This window comes from Quercus suber, unplaced genomic scaffold (genome assembly GCF_002906115.3).
Source record: "Quercus suber isolate HL8 unplaced genomic scaffold, Cork oak 2.0 scaffold_526, whole genome shotgun sequence".
NCBI lineage: Eukaryota > Viridiplantae > Streptophyta > Magnoliopsida > Fagales > Fagaceae > Quercus > Quercus suber.
The window spans coordinates 121,696-143,494 of NW_027069975.1; the positions used below are offsets into that span (position 1 = coordinate 121,696).

Below are 21,799 nucleotides of genomic sequence, written 5' to 3' on the forward strand. Positions count from 1 at the left end.
GCCAAAATATGAAGCAATCATTTAAAAAAAAAAAAAAAAAAAAAATCAAGAACCAGGAAAAAAAAGAAACACATTCTCCTTTCAATTTGGGGCACTTTCATTTTCACTATTTTTTGTTTTTAATAAAATATCGATAGAATTTCAACCTATAGCGTTCACTTTATGATGATTGCTCTTAACTTTATTTTGCCAAGATACTAATTAATTTTTGGCATAGGCAAAGTTCAAATTCCTAACCTCTTATTCAAAAACAAAAGAAATATCAGTTAGCTTAACTGAAGCCTATTTCACAAATTTTCTTAACCAAAAAAAAGAAAAAGATTTATATTATTTTTTCTTAATAATAATAAATAAAACAGAATGATTCCTTTTTATTTTAGCATTTTCTGTGGCCAGCATTCTATTTTTCTAATTGTCTTTCCTAATAAAAATTTTAATATTAGCAAAACTTGCAAATAACGTAGGGGAGGTGCAATATAATTTGCTAGACATTAATTTGAGGTTAAGAGCTGAAAGAAATGGAAGATGGCCATAACTCATAACTAGAAATTATTTGATAAAGATATATATATATATATATATATTTTTTTTTTTTTGATGAGAAGATCTTATAGCATCCACAGCAGTTGTGGCATAATTTATGCCATTTTGCCACACCAAAGGCCTATTTTATTATTTTACCACATCATTTTACATCTCATTTATTAAATATTTTATCATTCAATTCTATACATTAAAATAATATTTACTACACAACCACCATCTTCATCCACAACCCAAAACACAATTCAAAACAAACTCATAGCCCACCAACACCAAATCGGAAGCCCCACCACCTCAACCACAAACCCCGACAAACCCACCGCCTCCACACCCTCACCCACACCCACTTCCAAACCCAAAACCTTCATAATCCAAGTCAACCCAGACTCCAAACCCACCATCTTCATCGCCATCATCGTCATCATCGTCAACCCAAACTCCGACCTCGTCATCGTCGTCATGGACACCGACATTACTCCCAACAACAAAAGGTTCAACGACCAACACAACAAACCCATACCCACCCACCGCCGACCCATTCATTTGAACCCAAAGCTTAGCCCATCCAAACCCACTCACTTTTGTCAGAACCGAACCCAGCCAACACAATCTGAACCCACACATCATTGTCTAAACCCACCCATTGCCCAACCCACCCTTCAAACTATAGCAAAAAAAGAGAGAAGAAAAACCATTGCTAGAGAGAGAATGGCGTGGAGGTGATTCTCAGCATCGGCATCGGTGTGGGCGTGGAAGAGCAGTGAGGGTTGGGGTTTGAGAGGAGAGGATGGGGGTGAGAGAGAGGAGAGGATTGGGGTTTGAGGGTGAGACTGACGGAGAGATGAGAGAGAAAGAAGAATAATAATAAAAAAAAAAAAAAAAAAAAAAGCATATGCCACGTATGTCCATACCAGATGAGAGAGAAAGAAGAATAATAATAAAAAAAAAAAAAAAAAAAAAAAAGCATATGCCACGTATGTCCATACCGTGGCAAATTTGTGAGAATACTGTAGCACGTTGCAAATTTTATAAGATTTAGAATATCTGATAAAAGGGAATTTTTAGCGTTTGATGTGCCAAATATTTGACATTTAGCACATCTAGTGCGGATGCTCTAAAGCAACTTGGAAAATGGCTCTTTCAAAATTTCCGTGCTCTATGATGTGGAAACTTCATTATCAATTCACATGTACCACTCGGTCTCTTGCATTTGTCATGCAGAGCAGGCAACGTATAGTTTTGTATGAATTTTTTTAATTTTTTTAATTTTTATATATAATTGATAAATTCCTTGGTATGTGTATCATTGATCAGACTTCATTCTATTATCCATTAATTAAGCGCTAACAAACTTCTCAGCCAAGCAAAGCCACTCCAATAACGAAAACTTGGAAAATTATTTTCTAATGATCGTCTGTATATTATACATAAAACTGTTCAGCTATCAAGATACAGGGAGACCACACCAACTACAAGACTTGTAATTCCAATATCAGTCAGCCAAAATTTTAGAAAAGGAACACAAAAACGGTTTTCATTAGCTGTGATGAGAATACATAATCGGACTGTGCCACATTTATCCACAAGGGGTTAGCTTCTTATTACCAGCACCCCGAGGATTCTCATCTTTCCAGTCATCCCATCTTCTTGCCTTCTCTACGACAGCATCATCATCTTCATCATCCTCTTCACCTGGCCTCGGCATTCGATTGTCCTTGTACCATGAGTGATTGGCTTCCTCCATCAATTTTACATTCCGCTCTTGCCATTTGTTCATTATCTCCATCTCTTTTAGACCAGCTTCCTCAATGCTCATGGTTGGCAACCTTGAACAAAATATTCGATTTAGCATCTAAACATGGGGTGTTTTAAATAACAGAAGAACTGCTTCCTAAGTAGAAGATTAGTATTCCATGGATTCTCTCGTTTTCATAAGAGAGAGATCTTAGCAATCATTTTCATTCTACCCTTCCTAATTTAAACAAAAGCGAAGAGTAGCAAAACAGCAAATTGGGCTTTGCCTTTCCTTGTAGATGTATATATTTATTAGGCAATAAAATTATACCTGTGAGTAGGTTGAAAAACCTGAGCTGCCATCCTTTCCCTTTCACTTGTAAAGCCTCCACCCACAACACTCGCTGGACCAAATATCATTGGCTGGTGTTTATGGTCATGTACTTCAGAGACCTTTGCTCTACCTTCAAGAACATCTTGAGCAAATGCAGCACATGTGATAGGTTGTGCTGGTTTAGTATACCGAGCTCGGACTGCAGCATCACGATGCCAAGCTTCTACTGTCTTTGTGCGATTATCAAGAACATCTCGAGAGAAATCCTTGTCCCCTTCCTGAATCATACAGAGTTCAAGTTAGAAGCGTTGTATGTACAAATTCCAACAGAGACATACAAATGCATAGCCATAAACTGCATAAAGCTAATAATCTATCAATTTGACCAACTATGCCTACAAAATACCAACAAATAAAAAGAAACAAAAACAACCATATATATGCGTTAAAGTGTAAGTGTATGTGACTAGACCATGAGCCAGCATGCAACATATACACCACTAACAAATTTACAGTCTTGAGTGAAAAGCAAATTATCTAGTAGAATCATTTAGTGAGGTTATGTATAAATACAGACCGAGTAATTCACACCAACCATATTAGTACCTTTGATTTCTTTTCCTTTACAGCACAGAGAATTTCTTCCTCGTCCTTCAGCAGTTTCAGAAGATCAAAGGTCTGAAAATAGTCACATGGCATGAAGATTCAATGAGATCTTAAACTAAGAAAAAAATAAACCTTGAACTTAGCAGGTTATATTGAAGACATAACTAACCTTACAGATTGCCAAAGAGATGGTGGTAAGCCAGGCCTGGACAAGGAGAATAATATGATTTCAGTCAAACTGCAATAGCTTCAAAAAAAAATGTAACTTGACATTTTAACAAAATAAACCAGGCATAATTGATGGCATAAGTTGAATAAAATTTTAAGCCTTCACAATGCATGATTAATTGATTACTCATATAATTAGATTTATCCAGAAACTGTTAAGAGTAGAGAGAGCAAAGTAACTTTCTTTGCTAAAAGAAAAAAGAAAAAATATCTGAAACCATATTGATTTAAATTGGAAAAAAAAAAACCATCATTCTTAATAATTAATAGAGCACAGAACATTTAGATCACATTTGCAAGACCAAGGAATGCATTTCGTTGGGTAAAAACCACAATTTGGTGCTTATTATATTAGCTGATGGCAATCTCAAAAATTGTCAGTACACAAAAGATCCAGTAAAATGTCAGTAAATGCATTTTAAAACCTTTTAGATCTTATTGATTGCACAAGAAATAGATTCAGATAGAATATAACTAGAATTCAAGGGTCTTGAAAGATAACCAGCTAGGTGTAAGGTGATGTCAACATACTCTGGGACAAGACCTGATCAGGCAGAATCACAAAAGGAAATCTTCAAAAACAATTAAATCAGTAACATTTTTTTCTCCTGAAGGTAGGGAGACAATGACTTTGATAAAAGTTTAAAATAAAGTGTCCTAGAGTTGACTTTCTGCATTTTAGGGACATCCCAGCACTCACGATATGAAGCAAAAAATAACAATGGAGTACACATAGCAGCACCCTAAACAAATGACCAATCAGCTAACCTCTCTTTCTTCTTCTCCATCATCATCCAGTTCATCTTCCTCTCCTGCCTCAACAGGAGTGGATAAGGCAGCTGCTTTGGTAGAACGCCCACGCCGCTCCTTCCGCTCCTTTATTTCCAGCAACTTTGCTTCTGCAGCTTTTTGGCGTTTGAACCGAGCAATCTAGATACAGGCACAAGAAGAGTAAGTACTATATTACAAGAAGAAGCTTCCATTCCACATTTTTAACCACCATAATATGCTGCAGATGCAACATTCATGTCTTGGGAGATTACAAAAAGGAGAACAGAAAAATCACATAGGCTTCGAACCATTGGGGGTTTAAGTCATAACATAAAAATTTGTGCTTTTCATATATTGAACAATTTAAAAAAGAAATTAAACCTACCTTGCGAGCCCTCTGATCAGCAAGCGAATTTGGAACTCCTTGCGTAGTTGCTTCTAATTCCTCCTTTGGTACAAGTTCCATTGCCTCACATAGTGATATAAATTCCTTGAAAAAAAAAATGTTGCCTAGTGTCAACAGTGACATAACAACTTTTAATTTAACAAAGCTTTGAACTATTCTTCAGGGGATGAAAAGCATTCACCTTTAATTTTTCCTGGGAAGCCTTAAGAATCTGTATCCTGTCATCTTGTGCAACTTTTTCAGTCAACTCAGCAAGATAAAATGGCACCTGAAGGTGAGAAATTCATGAGAGCTTCCAATAAGAATGAAACCAAACTTGAGAACTACCAAGTTTGCAACTACACTATCTTCAGCTATTATAACAACCATAAACATTGTGATGATGACCTTCTAAAGATGCACTGAAGTCCAATTATACCCATAAAAACATTTTCCCCATTCTCAGTTACAACTTTTGAAAAGAAAAATTCATGCCAGTCATATCATAATCATGCACCAAGAAGCAAAGTTATTTTTTCGTGTCTCCTAGACTAATGAAACTAAAAAAAACTAAGAAGTTCATCACATCTAAATCTCCTAAATAATGGCGTTGCTCATTCCTAAATGATTAATGATTGTGGTTCTATATATTTAAAGACAAAAGGATAAAGCCACAGCGGATGACCCATTCCATAATTTCAATCACTGGTATAGAAACACTTGCAAGTTCCAGTAGAATGACAATGTTTGGATTTATGCCAAGATCTGTTGTAGGACCACTTCAACGATAGAAACACTTAAGGATCCTTCAAAATGATAATATTCAGACTTATGCCAATAATTGGCAGATGACCAATTCAGTCATGCAATGGAATTTTTTGTTGGATAGGAAAGTAAAATTTTTATTTAGACCAAAGATTACAACTGAATATATGGAATGTGTACTTAATGGAAAAAATTCAACTAAAAAGGAAATAATCTAGGAACTCGAGTTAATTAGAGAAAGAATGGCCACTTAACGTAGTCATCCAACCAAAGAAAGTATGTAAAAAAAAAAAAAAAAAAAAAGCTTAAGCTCCATCGTAGTGTGTTTGAATCCTTCAATCATTAGTCGATTTCATTCTTTCTAACTAGTCCACATTAAGCACAAAGGAATCACATTCCAAATATCACCATTTCAATGTCTAGCTAATCACCACTTCCAACAAGCCAACATATCAATTAACCCCCTAAGCATGACCCACCGCAGCCCAAATAAACATAACACTAAAGACCATAACTCTATGAGCGTATCACAGTGTAGAAGCAAATGATCAACTTATTCCCCATCCTTCTTACAAATGCAAAACCAGTCCACAATGATTATGTTTCTTCTTCGTAAATGATTTTTCCTGTGAATTCAGTGTTAATGACAACAGAGTCACCATCAGCATAGATCTAAATTTAAGTATAACATTTTTCCATAAATAAATGTTCCACTCGAAAAATTCAAAATCCAGTTCAAACTAAAAATGAATTTCAGTTCTCAGTACCCTATGGAGAGCTTATTTAAAAAAAAAAAAAAAAAAAAAAAAAAAAAAAAAAAAAAAAAAAAAACCTGTAATGGCTGATTTAGGAAAGCTTCACATTTTATCAATTTCTTTTTTCTTTCCTCTTATTCATCAAAAGAAAAAAACCCAGCTATTTTTTTTTTTTTTTTTAAGCTTCATTTCTTTCTAGTAGAATATTAAGAGTGCAAATCTTTTTCCAAATTAAAAGCAGTACACTTTCTTTTCCCCTCTCGATTAATTCTCCTTGCACATTTTCTCATGAATCAAATATAGCACTAGTTTCTTCCTCTTCTCCATTTACCCACCCTTTCTTTTTGATAAATCAAACATTTCATTAACAGTGCATAGGGAGCGAGGAAATGAATTCAACAGAATAGATTGAAAGGGATTTTTTTAACACTAGTAAGGAATTAAATGGCTATTAGGACCCCTAAAAATGGGAGTAACAATCATTCCTTTAATAAAATATATAATGCAAGGAATGTTTTGAAAGAAGAGCCCTTTGGACTTGCCTCTAGCATGGGTAACCGACCCCACACGCCAAAACCAGTTGCCGAGTAATCCAAGGGACATTCACCTATGACAAGCTAAGCAGTTATAATACCAATTCAAATCTTTCATCTCCAATCCATTCCTTCTTTTATAAACTCCCAAAACACCCTAAAAGAAAATTAACCATATCCCATATCCCATTTCACTAAATTTCATTCTTTTATGAACTCTACAAAGAAAAAGAGAAAAACCCAATTCAATCCACGAATTAAAATTCAATATAGTAAAGCCAAAAACCAAAATATTACCAGGAGATATTTGAGATTGGTGGTGCTGATATCTTCCTTGGTCTCATTGGTTGAGAACAACCCCAGCTTATTTACCATGTCCTCGCATTTCACCAGAGCCTCCAAACCCTTCTTCACCACCTCCTACAATTTTTCCCAAATTTCCCACAAAATTCAAAACCCTAAGACCCCAAATTCTCAAAACAAAAAAATATCTTAAAATTGAAAGCAATTTTCAGAGAATTGAGTGTACCTGATCGGCGCCGGAGTCTGTGGCGGTTGAATGGATCTTACGAGCTTGTTCGAACAGTGTTGGAAGAGGAAGGTCCTCCATTTTTGTTTGCATTCACTCACCCTAGAAATTGAAATTAAAATTAAAATGAGGATTGAATCTGAGGGGTGGGATTGGAAATTCGAGGAAATTGAGAAGGGTAGAATTGAGATTTGAGAGGACGTGAAAGAGGGAGGGTTTAGAAAATTTGAGAGGAGTTTGGAAGTGGCCATTGGGTGGTATTTATGGCCACAGGCGTATGTTAGTCATTTCCACGTGTTGGGTGTGGAAGAGTGCACTGTTGTCTATTGTGGTCACCCGCCTACATATTTGCCACGTCATCAAAAAAGAGAGGAACCCATTTGGTTTTTGGTATAATGTTCGAATCACAAAATTTTAATTCGGTGAAATATAATTTTATCAATTGATTTAATTGGAACTCAATGATATACATAAATCTAAACACATATGACACAATGAAGACTATATACATATTAAATGAAAACTTACGGTTATAATCTCAAACTCATAAGAACTAATATTTTCGTTACAATTTATGTTAACCATCATGAATCCGCAAATTTAGTAGTTCCAAATCAGTAATACTATGAATACAACTAAAGTTACAACTTTTCTATAATTTGCCTACATGGCAAGTTATGGTGAAGTTGTGGACCCATCACTTTTACTCCGTCAATCACAACATAACACATGAACAAGTTATGGCTTTAATTGGGGTCCTAACATTTTTAGCTCCAAAATACCTAATTCTCCTCATAGTTACAAACTAATTGAATTAGATTGTTTGGATTGCTATGGGTTCTAATTAACTCAATTAGTAAAATCTCTGATGGTTGAATAAGAGATTTGGGATTCAATCCTTGCTTACAAAAAAAAAAAAAAACTGACTGGTATTTTGGTCTGACAATGAATTGCTATCATTAAAAGCGAATACTATAGGTTGAAACTCTCGTAAAAAGAAAAGGATTGTTTGGATTTCTATGTCAAGTGCAAATCAAACTGAAACCGATCTCCTATGAATCCCATGATCCCACCACCCAGAAGCTCAAGTTTGGCAAATAAATTCTATGTCCAAAATAGACTTTCCCCTTTTGCTAGAGGGCTTTCACAACACCCCCAAGTTGCTATAAAGAGTCAAAAAGATCTAACATTAATGAACACTAAAAAACTCAACACATATACCTTGTTTCTCATATTCATCAAATTCAACATTTGTTTTTTTTATTTTTATATATATATATATATATAAGATATAAATTTTACTCTATCTTAATCTAAGTGTATATGTGTGAAACTCTCTCTTGAAAACTTGAACCACGGCCCTTACCCCTCCTCCCCCACACCTCACAAACATTGATATTTGTAGAGTGACCAATGTACCAAGGGTGCGCGGTAGTAACATTGGGTATTCTTTTTAATTTAGTCACAATGTTAAGTCCTAATTTTTTGTTAGGTTAATTTCGAGCCAATTTGTTTGTAATTATTTTAATTTATTGTAATTTGTGGGTTATATCACTTATATGTAAGTGGGTAGATATACTTAAGCTAAAGTTACTATTGTTGAGAAGAGTATTTCGTTCCCACAAAATACTCAATAAACCTCTACTTATGTAAATTGTAAAAGCATATAGAGTATGATTATAGGTGTAAAAGCATCTACCATACCTGAAATATTAAAATTAGTAGATATGATAATTGGTTGCAATTATAATGTAAGAGTAGCATGCACAAATAATATGCAAAAAGAATTATCCCAAATGAAGTACCTACCTGATACGACTGTAAGTTTGGCTGGTTCAAAGCTACATTTATGTGAGTTATGCTCAAAGCTCTCTAATCATTCTAGTTAGGTTTACAAATATTCTTTTGTAATAAAAAATTAAAAAAAAAAATCATCAGATGATTTTTTTTAGCTTACCAAACATGTTTTTAAATCTAAAAAATCAATAACAATAATACTTGTAGGGTTGGTATTTGTGGCCCAAGCCCAAAAACAATTAATTTGTAGAGTATGGGTGAAAGAGCTAGGTTAAGTATGAGATTGATAACAATAGATCACAACTTTCAAACACAAGCCAACATGAATTTATACGTAAAATCTGAAAATCCGAAGAGTTACACTATTGTTTATCTGATGAACAAAAGTCTTAGGGTTACAATCAAGCTCTCTTCCCCCCCCTCTTGTTAGGAGCTTCCTTCCTTTATATAGTCACCCTTCTCCTCATCTCCATCGTCCACTTGTTCCTCATCCATGAGTTTGCTTGAATACATGTCACGTCAGGCATCTTCTTTTAGCTCTGTGTGAGTGGCGGTAGGTTAGGATGCACTGTTCAGGGGTCTTCTCCACATAAATGCGGCCAGAAAAGTTGCTGCAGTGCATTAAATACGGTGGTAGCAGCTTTCCCCTTAGATATTTCTCCATCCTTATCATTCCATAGCATACTCAGAGCTTATCTTGATCAGGTGGAGTCCTCAGAAGGTCATTTTGGCCTTTCACACATTCAATTGATTTATAATATTGCGTCAGAGAATTACAACCTCTTTGGACAGGAGATATCCTCTTCGGATTGTGATAATTCTTCCTTCTGAGGGTCCCACTTCCAGACGAGCCCTGCCTTTTCCATCTTCTTCTTCTCGGTCACAAAATAGCCCTCCTATGGGCCTTCGGCCCATTACGTTGGGCTGGGCCTTTTTCCCCCCACAATACTATTTGTTGTTTCAGTTTTTAAAATGTGAAACTATATTATTGGTTCCTGAAGTTTACTTACCGAGTGCTATTAGTATCTTAAATTTGAAGTGAGCGCTATTGGCCTCTTAAGTTAACAAAAATGAGCGCAAGGTCATTCTATTAATAATCATTAGTCTAATGCTTACATAACTAACAAAACTATGACATGTCAAATTTTTAAGTGATGTGGCAACAAATTTAATATTAAAAATCAAAACACAAAATCTGACTCATTAAAAAATCCATCTACCCATTACTAATCCATTTTAAGTGACCTATTAAGACATATATTCCCAATTTGAAACCTCATGATTTGAAGAGAGAGATAGAGAGATAAGAGAGAAATGCCATCAACCCTTCACCTTTTCAACAAAACCATCCCGCCTACTAAGGTGGTCAAATTGTTCCCCTATTCATTCATTAAGAAAGCGAACCACATTGAAATCTCCCCCCACACACCAAGATAGTACTTCTTAGTTCTCACCAATTGAACACACAATCTATTACTTTTGGAATTACCAAATGACAAGACAAAGATTAATCTCCTACTACTTCATCTACTTTCTCCACCTTCCTCTTATTCCGCATCAACAAAATAGCCCCTGAGGCCCCTATAGAACCCACAAGTAGCCAATCTACATGATGACTTCCGGCACAAACTCCTCAATAATCCTCTACTTATGTTCTGCAATTCTGTTGTGTAAACGTAGATAAAAAAGGATTTTACTAATGTGTGCCCTTAGGGCACATATTAATTTCCATTTTTGGAAAAAGTTTTCTCGAGAATTGAAAAAGTAATGACAGCTTTTTCAATTCCCAAGAAAATATTTCCAAAAATATTTTCAAAAATAGAAAGCTTAATGTGTGCCTTAACCGGACCCTATAAAATCTACCCTCTATTTTTTTTAAAGTAAATTACTGACTCTCAATCAATTGGAAGTGTCATTCAGCCCTCTTACATTCTGGTATAAAAGCTTCAAAGACATAATTCTATTTGCACTTGCCCTCCCACTAGTGTTTGTTTTTTCTTCTAGAGCCCCCTACCTCATAATTGACATTGGTAATTAAATTCTTTAATTCTCTGCAACCCTTTGTCTCTACATTACCTTTATTAGACTTTCTTGGGCTAGGATAAAGACTCTCATCCTCGTGGGTCTCTTTAGAGTCTGTTTGATTAGGAAAATAGAAAAGTGAGATGATAGAAAATAGGGAAGGAATATAAAAGTTAAGAGATAGAAAATATTTTAATTTTCTCTCATAATGTTTGGTTAGGAAAATGGAAAAGTGGAGAGATAGAATATATATAATTTATATAAATTTACTTGTTTCAAAAAAAAATTTATATAAATTTACTCTTATGTCCTTATTATATAATATTAGAAAAAAAAATTTAATCATCAAATAATAAAAAATGTTACCTTTTCATTATATTACACATATAATATATTTTTGTATTAAAAGTGAAAACTACCATTTAATTAAAAAAAAACACTATTATTTAAGAAAATAAAAATAAGCCACAATTAAATTTTTTTTTTTTTTAAATAAACCAACCAAAACCCATTGATTGGGGTAATTAATAACACCAATTGCATCAATTTATGATGGCAGGGAGAAAATAACTGGGCTTTACCAAAATCCATCCACTTTTCTCTCCTTACCAAACAACCCAAAATCCTATTACTTGTCATTTCTTTTCTATCTTTCCTATTTCACCTCCAACCAAATATATCCTTTTATTGGGCCCAAACACTAAAATAAAATTGAGTTTTTTCAACATGTTTTTATCCATGGTCATTAAAAAAATGTAAATAAAAGCTAAATTTTCTATAGTTGAATACAATTGTTGAATAAAAATAAGGAAATTCATATACTTACTTCCGCAGTTGGCATAACTATTGAAATAAGTATTAAAAAATAGTTGGTTTTTAGTTTTTTTCTTTAGGCACCGTGGTAAAATGGCATAACAAAAGATTAAATGGAATAGGTTACAACCTAACCCAACCTAACCCACTGGATTGGGTCGATTTTTAGGGCTTGGTAGGTTGGCTCAGGTTACAATTTTTATTTTTTTGATAGCAGGTTGGGTTGGGTTTGGGTCATAAATTTCAAACCCGCCAACCCGACCCACCCATATATTTAATATATATATTTAAAATATATTATATAATTAATAAATTTTTTTAATGTATAAATGATTTGAAATATTAGCTCATATATTAATGTATATTTTATTTATCAATTCAGATAGTAAGTGTGATATTTTTTTTTTGCTCAATTTAATAATAATAGTAATAAAAAAAAATTGTCTAAGCCATGAGCTTTAACTAAGGGTAGCAAAATAAGCCAAACCCATTTGCCTACCCAAACTCGCCCACTCTAATTAAACCAAACCCTTCAATTATTAATTTTAAATGAGCATCAACCCAATTAGACAAAAATAATTGGGTTTTAATAAAAACCCATAACCCATTTAACCCAAAAATTAATACCCAACAAACTCAACCCAGCCCATTCCACCAAAAAAAAAAAAAAAAAAAACCCCACCTACAAAGTCTCAGACGTTTCTGGTTAGGTTTTCATTTTCCCTCATTTCTCGCCTCCAATCACGGCTTCAGCAGCTTCAAAGCTTCGAACACATCAAAACTCTTCAAAGCTTCAGCAGATTTCTGAGTTGTTCCCGGAATATTCACGTTATCTCTTTCCGGTCACTCCAGCACTCATCGGTAAGCTTCGAATCTCGGATTTGGTTCCTTCTTTAGTTACCAAAAGTTTCTTTTGCTTTCCTTCTTTTCTCCGTTACCAAACAGTTTACATCTTCTAATTTTATCTTTTCAGTAAGCATTGGTAATGCTTTGTTGAGTATGTTTGTGAGGTTTGGTGATCTGGGTAATGCTTGGTATGTGTTTGGGAAGATGGAGGAAGGGGTGTGTTTTCTTGAAATGTGTTTGTGTGGGTTAAGATTGGGTTTGAGTCAGATGTGGATGTGGTGAATGCATTGATTCCATGTATGGGAAATGTGGGATGTTCAAAGTGCAGGTTAGTGTTTGATAGAATGCCAAGGAGAGATAGGATATCATGGAATGCAATGATTTTGCTTTACATTTTTTTTTTTCCTTCTTATCACTAAATTTATAATTGATATCTTTTGTTTAAGGCAGAAGTATATATTTCTGAATTCTCANTTTTGTCTAAAATTAAACTTTGGTCTATAATTTGGTCCACTTAACAATATATTAAGGCCTTTCAAGCAAAAAGAAAAAACCCAAAAAATAATTACACATTACTATTTTACATTTCATAATATATATATATATATATATATATGTATATGTGGCACCCTCAAAGATAAATTCTTGGCCCTGTTATTGACTTAAACAAATCAAGTTTCACACAATCAATTGAACAAGAGGATCTATAAAACTCTCTACAAATCACTAGCATAGGTTGAATATTGCCTCAAATTCTTAATATGTTTTGTTTGAGTTTTTTTAGCATTGAATGAAAGGTTTTCCTTAGTGTAGAAGACAGAGAATTTACTTAGTGTGAAAGACAATGATTTTTCCTATATGAAATGAAAAGTATTCTTTATTGAAGAAGTAATATGTACACTTTCTCACTAAGGAATATGATTAAAGCAATATGATAATTATATATATCCCTAAAATTATCAAATTTAAATATATAATAAACAAGCCAATAACAATAATTTAATTTAATTTATTACTTACTATTATCAAATATAATATAAATATCAAACAAACAAAACAATACAGAGAAGATACAACCACTATCAAAACTAATAAATATGAAATAAAATAATAGAACACTAAAATTTAGTTACAAAACAAATATATAAAGCTTAAATTAAAATAATAGAAAACGCTCTAGTACTTTGCAGTTTGCATGTATAAAATAATGGAAATATTAATTAGTGCTTTTGGAATAATGGTTAATGACCTATTTAAGAAAAATTTTAGTACAATTTTTATGAAAAATAAAAAAACTATTAAAAATTAAAATTTTTTTCATAATTTAAAAAAAAAAAATTGTTAATAATTACCGTTAGTTAACTGGTATCATTTTTCATAAAATAATATTAAATTTAATATTATTAAAAAAATTAAAACTTAAAACACGCCGAGCTGTAAAGCACAACAACTCAAGTAGATAGCCATCCTTTCTAGGCAAATACACAGTTATCAAGAATCAAGATAAGTATTTGTTATTCTCAAAAAAAAAAAAAAAAAGATAAGTATTTGTTATTTTGGTGGACTGCATGTGTCTGCAAAGATATTCGCAATTTACTCAAACATAAACATAGAGAGAGAGAGAGAGAGAGAGAGAGGTAGATGATGCCAATGTACTACTGATGATTGTTGATCTGGACGGAGCCTGCGTCGGTCGTGGAATGGAAGCTCTAAGCATTCTGTTGAGTCCGGCTTAGTTACGTAGTGATTCAGGCTTTAAGGGAATTTTGTTTAGTCAGGTTAGTGTTTTTTTTTTTTTTTTTTTTTTTTGAGGTGGGGGGGTGTTGAAAGGTAGAAATTTTTTGATGTACTGGATAGGAATCATAGGATAGTGGATATTGCAGGGTTGGGAAAATGTTAAAAGTTGCTTTTACAATGTATTTGGAAGGGCAATGGGCTAAGGAATGTACCAGATGCTTAGTTCATTGTATCAATTTTTACTGGGTTTTTCTATAACAATTTAAAATTTCAGAAAGGCCCAAATGAATTTTAAGAGAGAAACCGATCCAGTAGTCTATTCGGCCGGATGCTTTTATTACTAGTTCTTTCTTCTTTGTATCAATTATTATTATTTTTTTTTTCTGTACCAGTTTAAAATTTGAGACAGACTTTGACTTGAGTCACTTGACTAAAAGAAAATTTGAGACAGGCCCAGATTATTTTGTTTAAGAGAGAAATCAATAGAATATTTTTGGGTAAATTACAAACTTCTTTTCCACTATATTTTAATTTAATTCCTAATTTTTAAATTATGTTAATTTAATCCTTAATTTTTTTTTAGTACAGTATCATTTTAATCCTTAACGTTATCATTTAGATAATTTTTTTTTTTTAGTACCGTATCATTTTAATCCTTTTATCATTTAGACAAAAAAGACTAATGTATCGAACATAATAATAAAAAATTATTTTTTAAGCATATCAAACTACTATCTGGATTGCCACATCAGCGTAACTTAAAATTTTTTTTTTGACTAACCTCACGTCCAAAATAAAATGATAATTAAAAATTTATTAAACATTTAAATATTCCACATCTGTATTTATATGAAAAAAATTCCAAATAACCAAAAACGTCACTCTCTAGGAAAATGGGTGCAACAGCCTCTCACTTTCTTTATAAGTCCGAGACAAACTTTTATAGCAATATACACCCGTGACAGTAAGGGTCCGTTTGGATTGAACTTATTGTTGCTGAAACTGAAAACTGAAAACTGAAAACTGAAAATACTGTAGCAAAATAATTTTTAAATGTGTAAATAGTACCGTGGGACCCATTTTTAATATTTTTAGTACGTGAACAGTGCCAAAACAGTGCATGAACAGTGTTTTTGTCTCCTGAACAGTAAAATCATGTGATTTTACTGTTCACTTTTCCGGAAAAAAAAAAAAAAAGGGCAAAACGTGAAACGTGGACTCAGCAAAACGCTGAGTCCAAACGGCCTCTAAGACTCTACACTTAAGAGATAAGTCTAGTGTCACAGTGTGTGCACTGACATTAGAAATGGGCACTATGCCACTATCACAATTTCTTCTTCCTTTATCAAATTTCTTGCTATTTTTGTTAGACATGATAAAACGGATGGATCAGGTATTATCAATCGGGTTGCAGGTGAAATGGGTCACCGGTTAAAAATTGATCATTTTAAGCAGGATAAAAAGGGGTAAGGTCAATTGAGTTACAAGTCGGGTTGGGTTGATTCATATTTTTCACATGAATTTTTATTTTTATTTTTATAATGAAAATAATATGTATTTGCTATTTGAAAAGCTATGCAACAAATTATTTGATGTAAAATGCATTATTTTAAATTTACCACTTATATCAAAAATGAATTCAGTTAAACTTATTAATACTTATTCAATAATTTTAAAATTATACAAGCCTTAATATTGCTATCTAAAACAAAATAACACAAAGATAAGTAGAACAAATACACAAGTTTTATTTCTACACAATATCAACATTCCAAAATATAAAACAAAATTACAAATAACGCATTGGATAACTCATTTGATAAAGAATAAAAACATATAAGAAATTTACAAACTTGAAAATTAATTTTATAATCTATTATCAATTGTGGTTAGCACTCTATTTTAATTTGAGATATACATTAAAGTTTGATTACTTACTTATTTATACATGGTCTCTTTTATGAATATTATATCATTGTTAAGCAACACATACTCTAGGAAATATCATAATTTATTTTGAAAAATCGTTTATTTTGAACATAATTTTTTTAAAAATAGGTCTAAGAATTCATAATTTATGCTAATTTGATATTTTGGCTTTACTAGTTTCACACTTGTGAACTGTAACCAGATTATATTGGCATGTATTTTGCTATTTGATATTTAAAAATCTTTACTCATCACAGAATGCTCAATCATTTATCTTTCAATTAATTTGCATGCAATTATGTAAATGTATTAATTGTTTCCTTAAAACTTACAATAAATAATTAAATCAATATTGTCTTAATTTTACTATTTTTTTACCCCTAAAAAACAAAGTATAAAAAAAAATGACTCGTGTTCAAGTCAAGGGTCGGGTTGACCTACAAAAAATATGGGTTGGGTCACGAGTCAATCCGTTTTTGCTTCAGTTCAAAAAAATCGAGTTTTGATCGAATATTTTTGGGGTCAGGTCAGGTCGGGTCAGAAAATTCGGGCCCGTTTTGCCATGTATAATTTTTGTGTTTGTACAATGAAGTGGCTTTTGGTAATAAGGTTGTTAAGTCCAACAGGGAAACATTGGAAATTATCATAGGTGGTGGAGGTGGTGGCTATAATCCTGTTCCCACACCTGAATGCCCTCCTCCTCTTCCTCCTCCTCCTGAACCCATTTGCTCTCCACCGCCTCCACCACCACCACCACCTCCACTGCCTCCACTTAAACCTGACATTTAAAAGCGATTAAACAAGGCAGTCTCTGTACTTCAACGCTTTAGAAAAAAAGAGTCAAGGATGACCCAAAAGGCTGTACAAAAAACTGGAATGGCGACAATCTAAAAGTATGCAGCTACAAGGGCATCGCCTGTGCCCCATATCCATCCGACAAACTTGTGGCAGTTGCTGGAATAGACCTTAATGGGTGTGGGCTAAACGGTTATAATAATCAACTTCCACTCTCTGATTTCCTTGAAAAGTTAGAAGACTCAACATTCTTCCACGCAAACCCCAACAATTTCACCGGTGTCATCCCAAAAGATATATCCAAAATTCCGTACTTCTACGAACTGGACCTTAGTAACAAGAAGTTAACTGGCAGTTTCCCATATGAAGTTCTTGCAGCCAAACAGTTACATTCTTGGACCTCCGGTTTAACAATTTCCATGACAAGGTTCCACCTCATGTGTTCAACTTAGACGTGGACGTACTGTTCATCAACAACAACTATTTTTACGATACTCTTCCTAGTAATCTTGGCAACACGCCAGCCCTTTATCTCACTGTCGCCAACAACTTGTTCAATGGGCCAATCCCACAAAGCATTGGCAATGCTAAAGACACTCTGGTTGAGGTGCTCTTCTTAGGCAACAAACTCGATGGGTGCTTGCCATATGAAATTGGGTTACTAAAAAATGCCAAAGTTTTCGATGTGAGCTTCAACCAGTTGATAGGTCCAATACCACTCTCATTTCAGTGTTTGTTCAAGATAGAGCTGCTTGTCTTGGCTCAAAACTAGTTCTATGGGGAGGGTCCTTAGGCTGTTTGCAAGCTGCCTAATTTATCAAACTTCTCCTTATCATACAACTACTTCACTCAGGTTGGTCTTATATGCAGGAAGTTGATCGACAAAAAGATACTTGATGTAAGGAAGAATTGCTTTCTAGGCCTTTCTAATCAGAGATCAAAGGAAGAATGTGCTGCATTTTTCTCTGAGAACAAGTACCACGCTTGCCCCCATCCGCTGTCCTTGAAAAAAGTTCCATGTGCTACAAATTATCATTATTCAGGTTCACTTGATGCCTCTGATAATTAGGGATGGCAAAATAAGCCCAAACCCATTTGCCTACCCAAACTCGCCCACTCTAATTAAGCCCAAACTTACCCAATTATTAGTTGGGTTAAATGAGCATCAACCCAATTAGACCCAAAAATAATTGGGTTTTAATTAAAAACCCATTGAACCCCATTTAACTCAAAAATAATAACCCAACAAACTCAACCCAGCCCATCCCACTTTTTTTTTTTTTTTTTTTTTTTGACCCAGCCCTCACCTCAAAGTCTCAGACGTTTCTAGGTTAGGTTTTCATTTTCCCTCAGTTTCTCGCCCTCCAATCACGGCTTCAGCAGCTTCAAAGCTTCGAACACATCAAAACTCTTCAAAGCTTCAGCAGATTTCTGAGTTGTTCGCCGGAATATTCACGTTATCTCTTTCCGGTCACTCCAGCACTCATCGGTAAGCTTCGAATCTCGGATTTGGTTCCTTTCTTTAGTTACACAAAAGTCTTCTTTTGCTTTCCTTCATTTTCTCAGTTACCAAACAGTTTACATCTTCTAATTTTATCTTTTCAGTAAGCATCGGTAATGCTTTGTTGAGTATGTTTGTGAGGTTTGGTGATCTGGGTAATGCTTGGTATGTGTTTGGGAAGATGGAGGACAGGGATGTGTTTTCTTGAAATGTGTTGGTGGGTGGGTAAGCAAAAGCAGAGTTGGGTTTGAGTCAGATGTGGATGTGGTGAATGCATTGATTTCCATGTATGTGAAATGTGGGGATGTTCAAAGTGCATGGTTAGTGTTTGATAGAATGCCAAGGAGAGATAGGATATCATGGAATGCAATGATTTTGCTTTACATTTTTTTTTTTCCTTCTTATCACTAAATTTATAATTGATATCTTTTGTGATATCAAAAGATATCAATTAAATGCAGAGCTGCCCATTACATGGCCTTCTAAGATATCATTCAAATTAGATGATCCAACATGTCTACAACAATCAGAGCATTGAATGGGCGGGTTTTGACAAATTTTTTTATTAAAATTACCAAAATTAATTAATAATTTAAAACAAATCAGATTATCACAAGGTGGTTGTTGGCCTAAGTATGTCTATAACTCTTACAACTGATTAAGAACTGCATATGTAAGCTTCTAAATGAAGAATAACCCAATCCGACTTCACAGTCCATAAAAAAGTGAATAGTCATATGTGCATAGTCCATGCTCATGGTAAGAGCAAAGTGAAGCACTGATGAAAGTGTAGTGGTTGGCAGTACCACTAATTCTGTGCGTGATTCTAAATGTGTAATAGAGTCTATATCATTAATATCTATAGGAATTTGGTTGCACTAGGGGAAAATGAACATTAATAAGAAAAGAAGAAGATGCATGACTATACATACCTTGTTATTCTTTCTTTCATGCTGGTGATCTTTTCCACTGGGGTGGAGATGTTAATACAGAAATCAATTGCATCTCCCATGTCTGGACTATAATGATAGTTATAAATGGGCTTAGTAGCTAGAATACTGTTAGGGTATATGATCTTTTGGTTATCATATCTCAGAAAAACTGTAGTTAGAATGTATATGTATATCTTTTGGATATTACTCGTACGAGAAGATATATTTTAAGCTTGTGATTTTAAGAAGCAATTAAACTTGGATAATTTGCATATGTTGTTTGGCATTTTCTGTTTTAACCTATAATTATTTATTTGTAAGATTAAGAACTTGTAAGTTGTAACACAGCACAAGCAACATTGTTTACCTATAATTCTTTATGCCAAATTATTTGAGTGGTCAGGTTTTAGAATGGTTCAAAATGCTGAGTTTTTTTTGTTTGTTTGTTTGTTGGTTTTGTTTTCCTTTACATTTTAGATATGGATTCAATGAATGAAGAAAATGATGAGTATGGTGATACTGTTTCAAGAGCTCCAAAACGAATGAGATGTAGGACTTCTTTTGTATGGTCGGATTTTGAAATATTACCTATAGGTTCTGATGGGAAAGAGAGAGCAAAGTGTAAATTTTTCTGTTTTTTGTGTAATTTTTCTATAGGTTTTGGTAGTGGGAGCTAATTGTTCTTGTTTGAATTATTATGCCTTTTGAGATTTCTTAAATATAAGTCCATTATGTGTGATTTTGTAAATTTTGAATGCAGATGGTCATTGCTTCCATTGTTCACCTCTATGTGTTTCCGGCAAAACCTTATGAGCTAATGGGGGACTGCTTCACTGAAAATATTTCAGTTCTTGGAGACTATTTTGCTAACTGTCCTTTTGAGTTTGATGGGATGTTTAAGTTTGTAGGGGCCTTTTTTGTATTTGGGCTGGGCTGCCTCCTGCGGTGATGGGCCCGAATGTTTTTTTTTTTAGTAGGGAAGTTGAGACCGGCCCAACTGTAACTCATTTTGGGCCGGCTTGTGCACAAACTTTGCCTTGTCTGCCAGGAACACCCTTACGGCAAGCAGGGCTATTACAACAAGATTACGGCAGGCAGATATAATGACAATGAAAGGAAAACAGAGTGCAGTAGCTTTTGTTAATAATAAAAAAAGCGAATATCACAGTAGTAATAATGGTAATAATAACAATGGCTTTTATAAGAAAGAACAATTGATTGAACGATGATGGAAGTTAGTCAAAAATAAACATCAAGCCAAAACCGAGTCTGCAATGGCAAAAAATCAAAGAGGAAGAACGCTTCCTCTCAATGAAACTAACCTCCCAGGAGAATATCCTGCCATAGGGATTAGTGACTTTGAGGGAATTGGACCTAAGTGATAGATGCCTGAGGAAAATTCTTACTGCTTAATTGTTCCTTAGAGAGTGGGATTTTGAGGGGGAGAGGAAAGAAAATATCTATTGGTGCATGCCCATTATCCTCACTATTTGTTTTCTTATCTTTCCTTCTTTTCTTTTCCTTTTCCTTTTCTTTGAGTTTTTTCTTTCTATGTTTTTTCTTCCTCTGTTTTTCCTTTCTATTTCTTTTTCCCTCCCACCATTGTCATATCAATGATAAGAGATTTTTATCCTTCAATAACTTCATCATACTTAAGTGCTAAGAGTTATTTGGAGCTGGGAATTATTGGAGCAATACCACAAATCCAAGAAGACTTGGTGGCTTGCGGTTGACAACTCAACTTACTGATTTGGTGATTAGATGGAGAAAAGATTCGTCATAGATAGTTGCTAACTAGAGCTTGGAGAGCTTAAGTACTAGGATAGCATTAGACTTGGAGGATTTATTGTGTATTTTGTATTACAACTATTCATCTAGTAAGTTCTTTGATAACACATTCAATGTCATCTTGTGGTTTGCTTCCTTTTGTTGCTCTGTATACTTTAGTTGCTTATATTAATGTCCATGTATATTGAATTGGTTAATGGTTAGTGTAGCTTAAAAGTGATTAAGCCTTAAATTTTGAAATTTGGAGTCTAAATTAATACCTAGATTGTTAGGTATATTGCTCAAATAAAAATGGTTACTCATATATTCAATTGAGAAAGTTTATAGAAGCAAAAATATTCACAACTACTGATGCGATAGATTTTTAATAATAGGTTCAAATAAAATCTAATAAAAACTTGTTAACTTTGTGAAAAATGTCAACTGCCTTCCTATTCCTCTTTTTCTTATCATACA

General features: G+C 33.7%; 1 protein-coding gene, 1 long non-coding RNA gene and 1 pseudogene across 2 annotated transcripts; 2 read left to right on the plus strand and 1 right to left on the minus strand.

Moving 5' to 3' along the window:
- Positions 1-1,921: 1,921 nt before the first annotated feature.
- On the minus strand, positions 1,922-7,418 carry LOC112034617 (PP2A regulatory subunit TAP46). The gene is made up of 9 exons (XM_024067435.2): positions 7,184-7,418; positions 6,952-7,074; positions 4,804-4,890; positions 4,602-4,706; positions 4,214-4,375; positions 3,387-3,422; positions 3,218-3,289; positions 2,609-2,889; positions 1,922-2,369 (listed from the first exon to the last, which is right to left on the minus strand). The coding sequence occupies exons 1-9, from the start codon at positions 7,274-7,276 to the stop codon at positions 2,120-2,122; spliced, it is 1,209 nt and encodes a 402-aa protein (XP_023923203.1). The 5' UTR covers positions 7,277-7,418; the 3' UTR covers positions 1,922-2,119.
- An 8,364-nt stretch (positions 7,419-15,782) lies between these two features.
- Positions 15,783-18,384, plus strand: LOC111991873 (uncharacterized protein At4g06744-like; annotated as a pseudogene).
- A 37-nt stretch (positions 18,385-18,421) lies between these two features.
- Positions 18,422-20,680, plus strand: LOC111992320 (uncharacterized). The gene is made up of 2 exons (XR_010625097.1): positions 18,422-18,611; positions 20,316-20,680. It is a non-coding gene; the product is annotated as an uncharacterized LOC111992320 (long non-coding RNA).
- Positions 20,681-21,799: the final 1,119 nt, after the last annotated feature.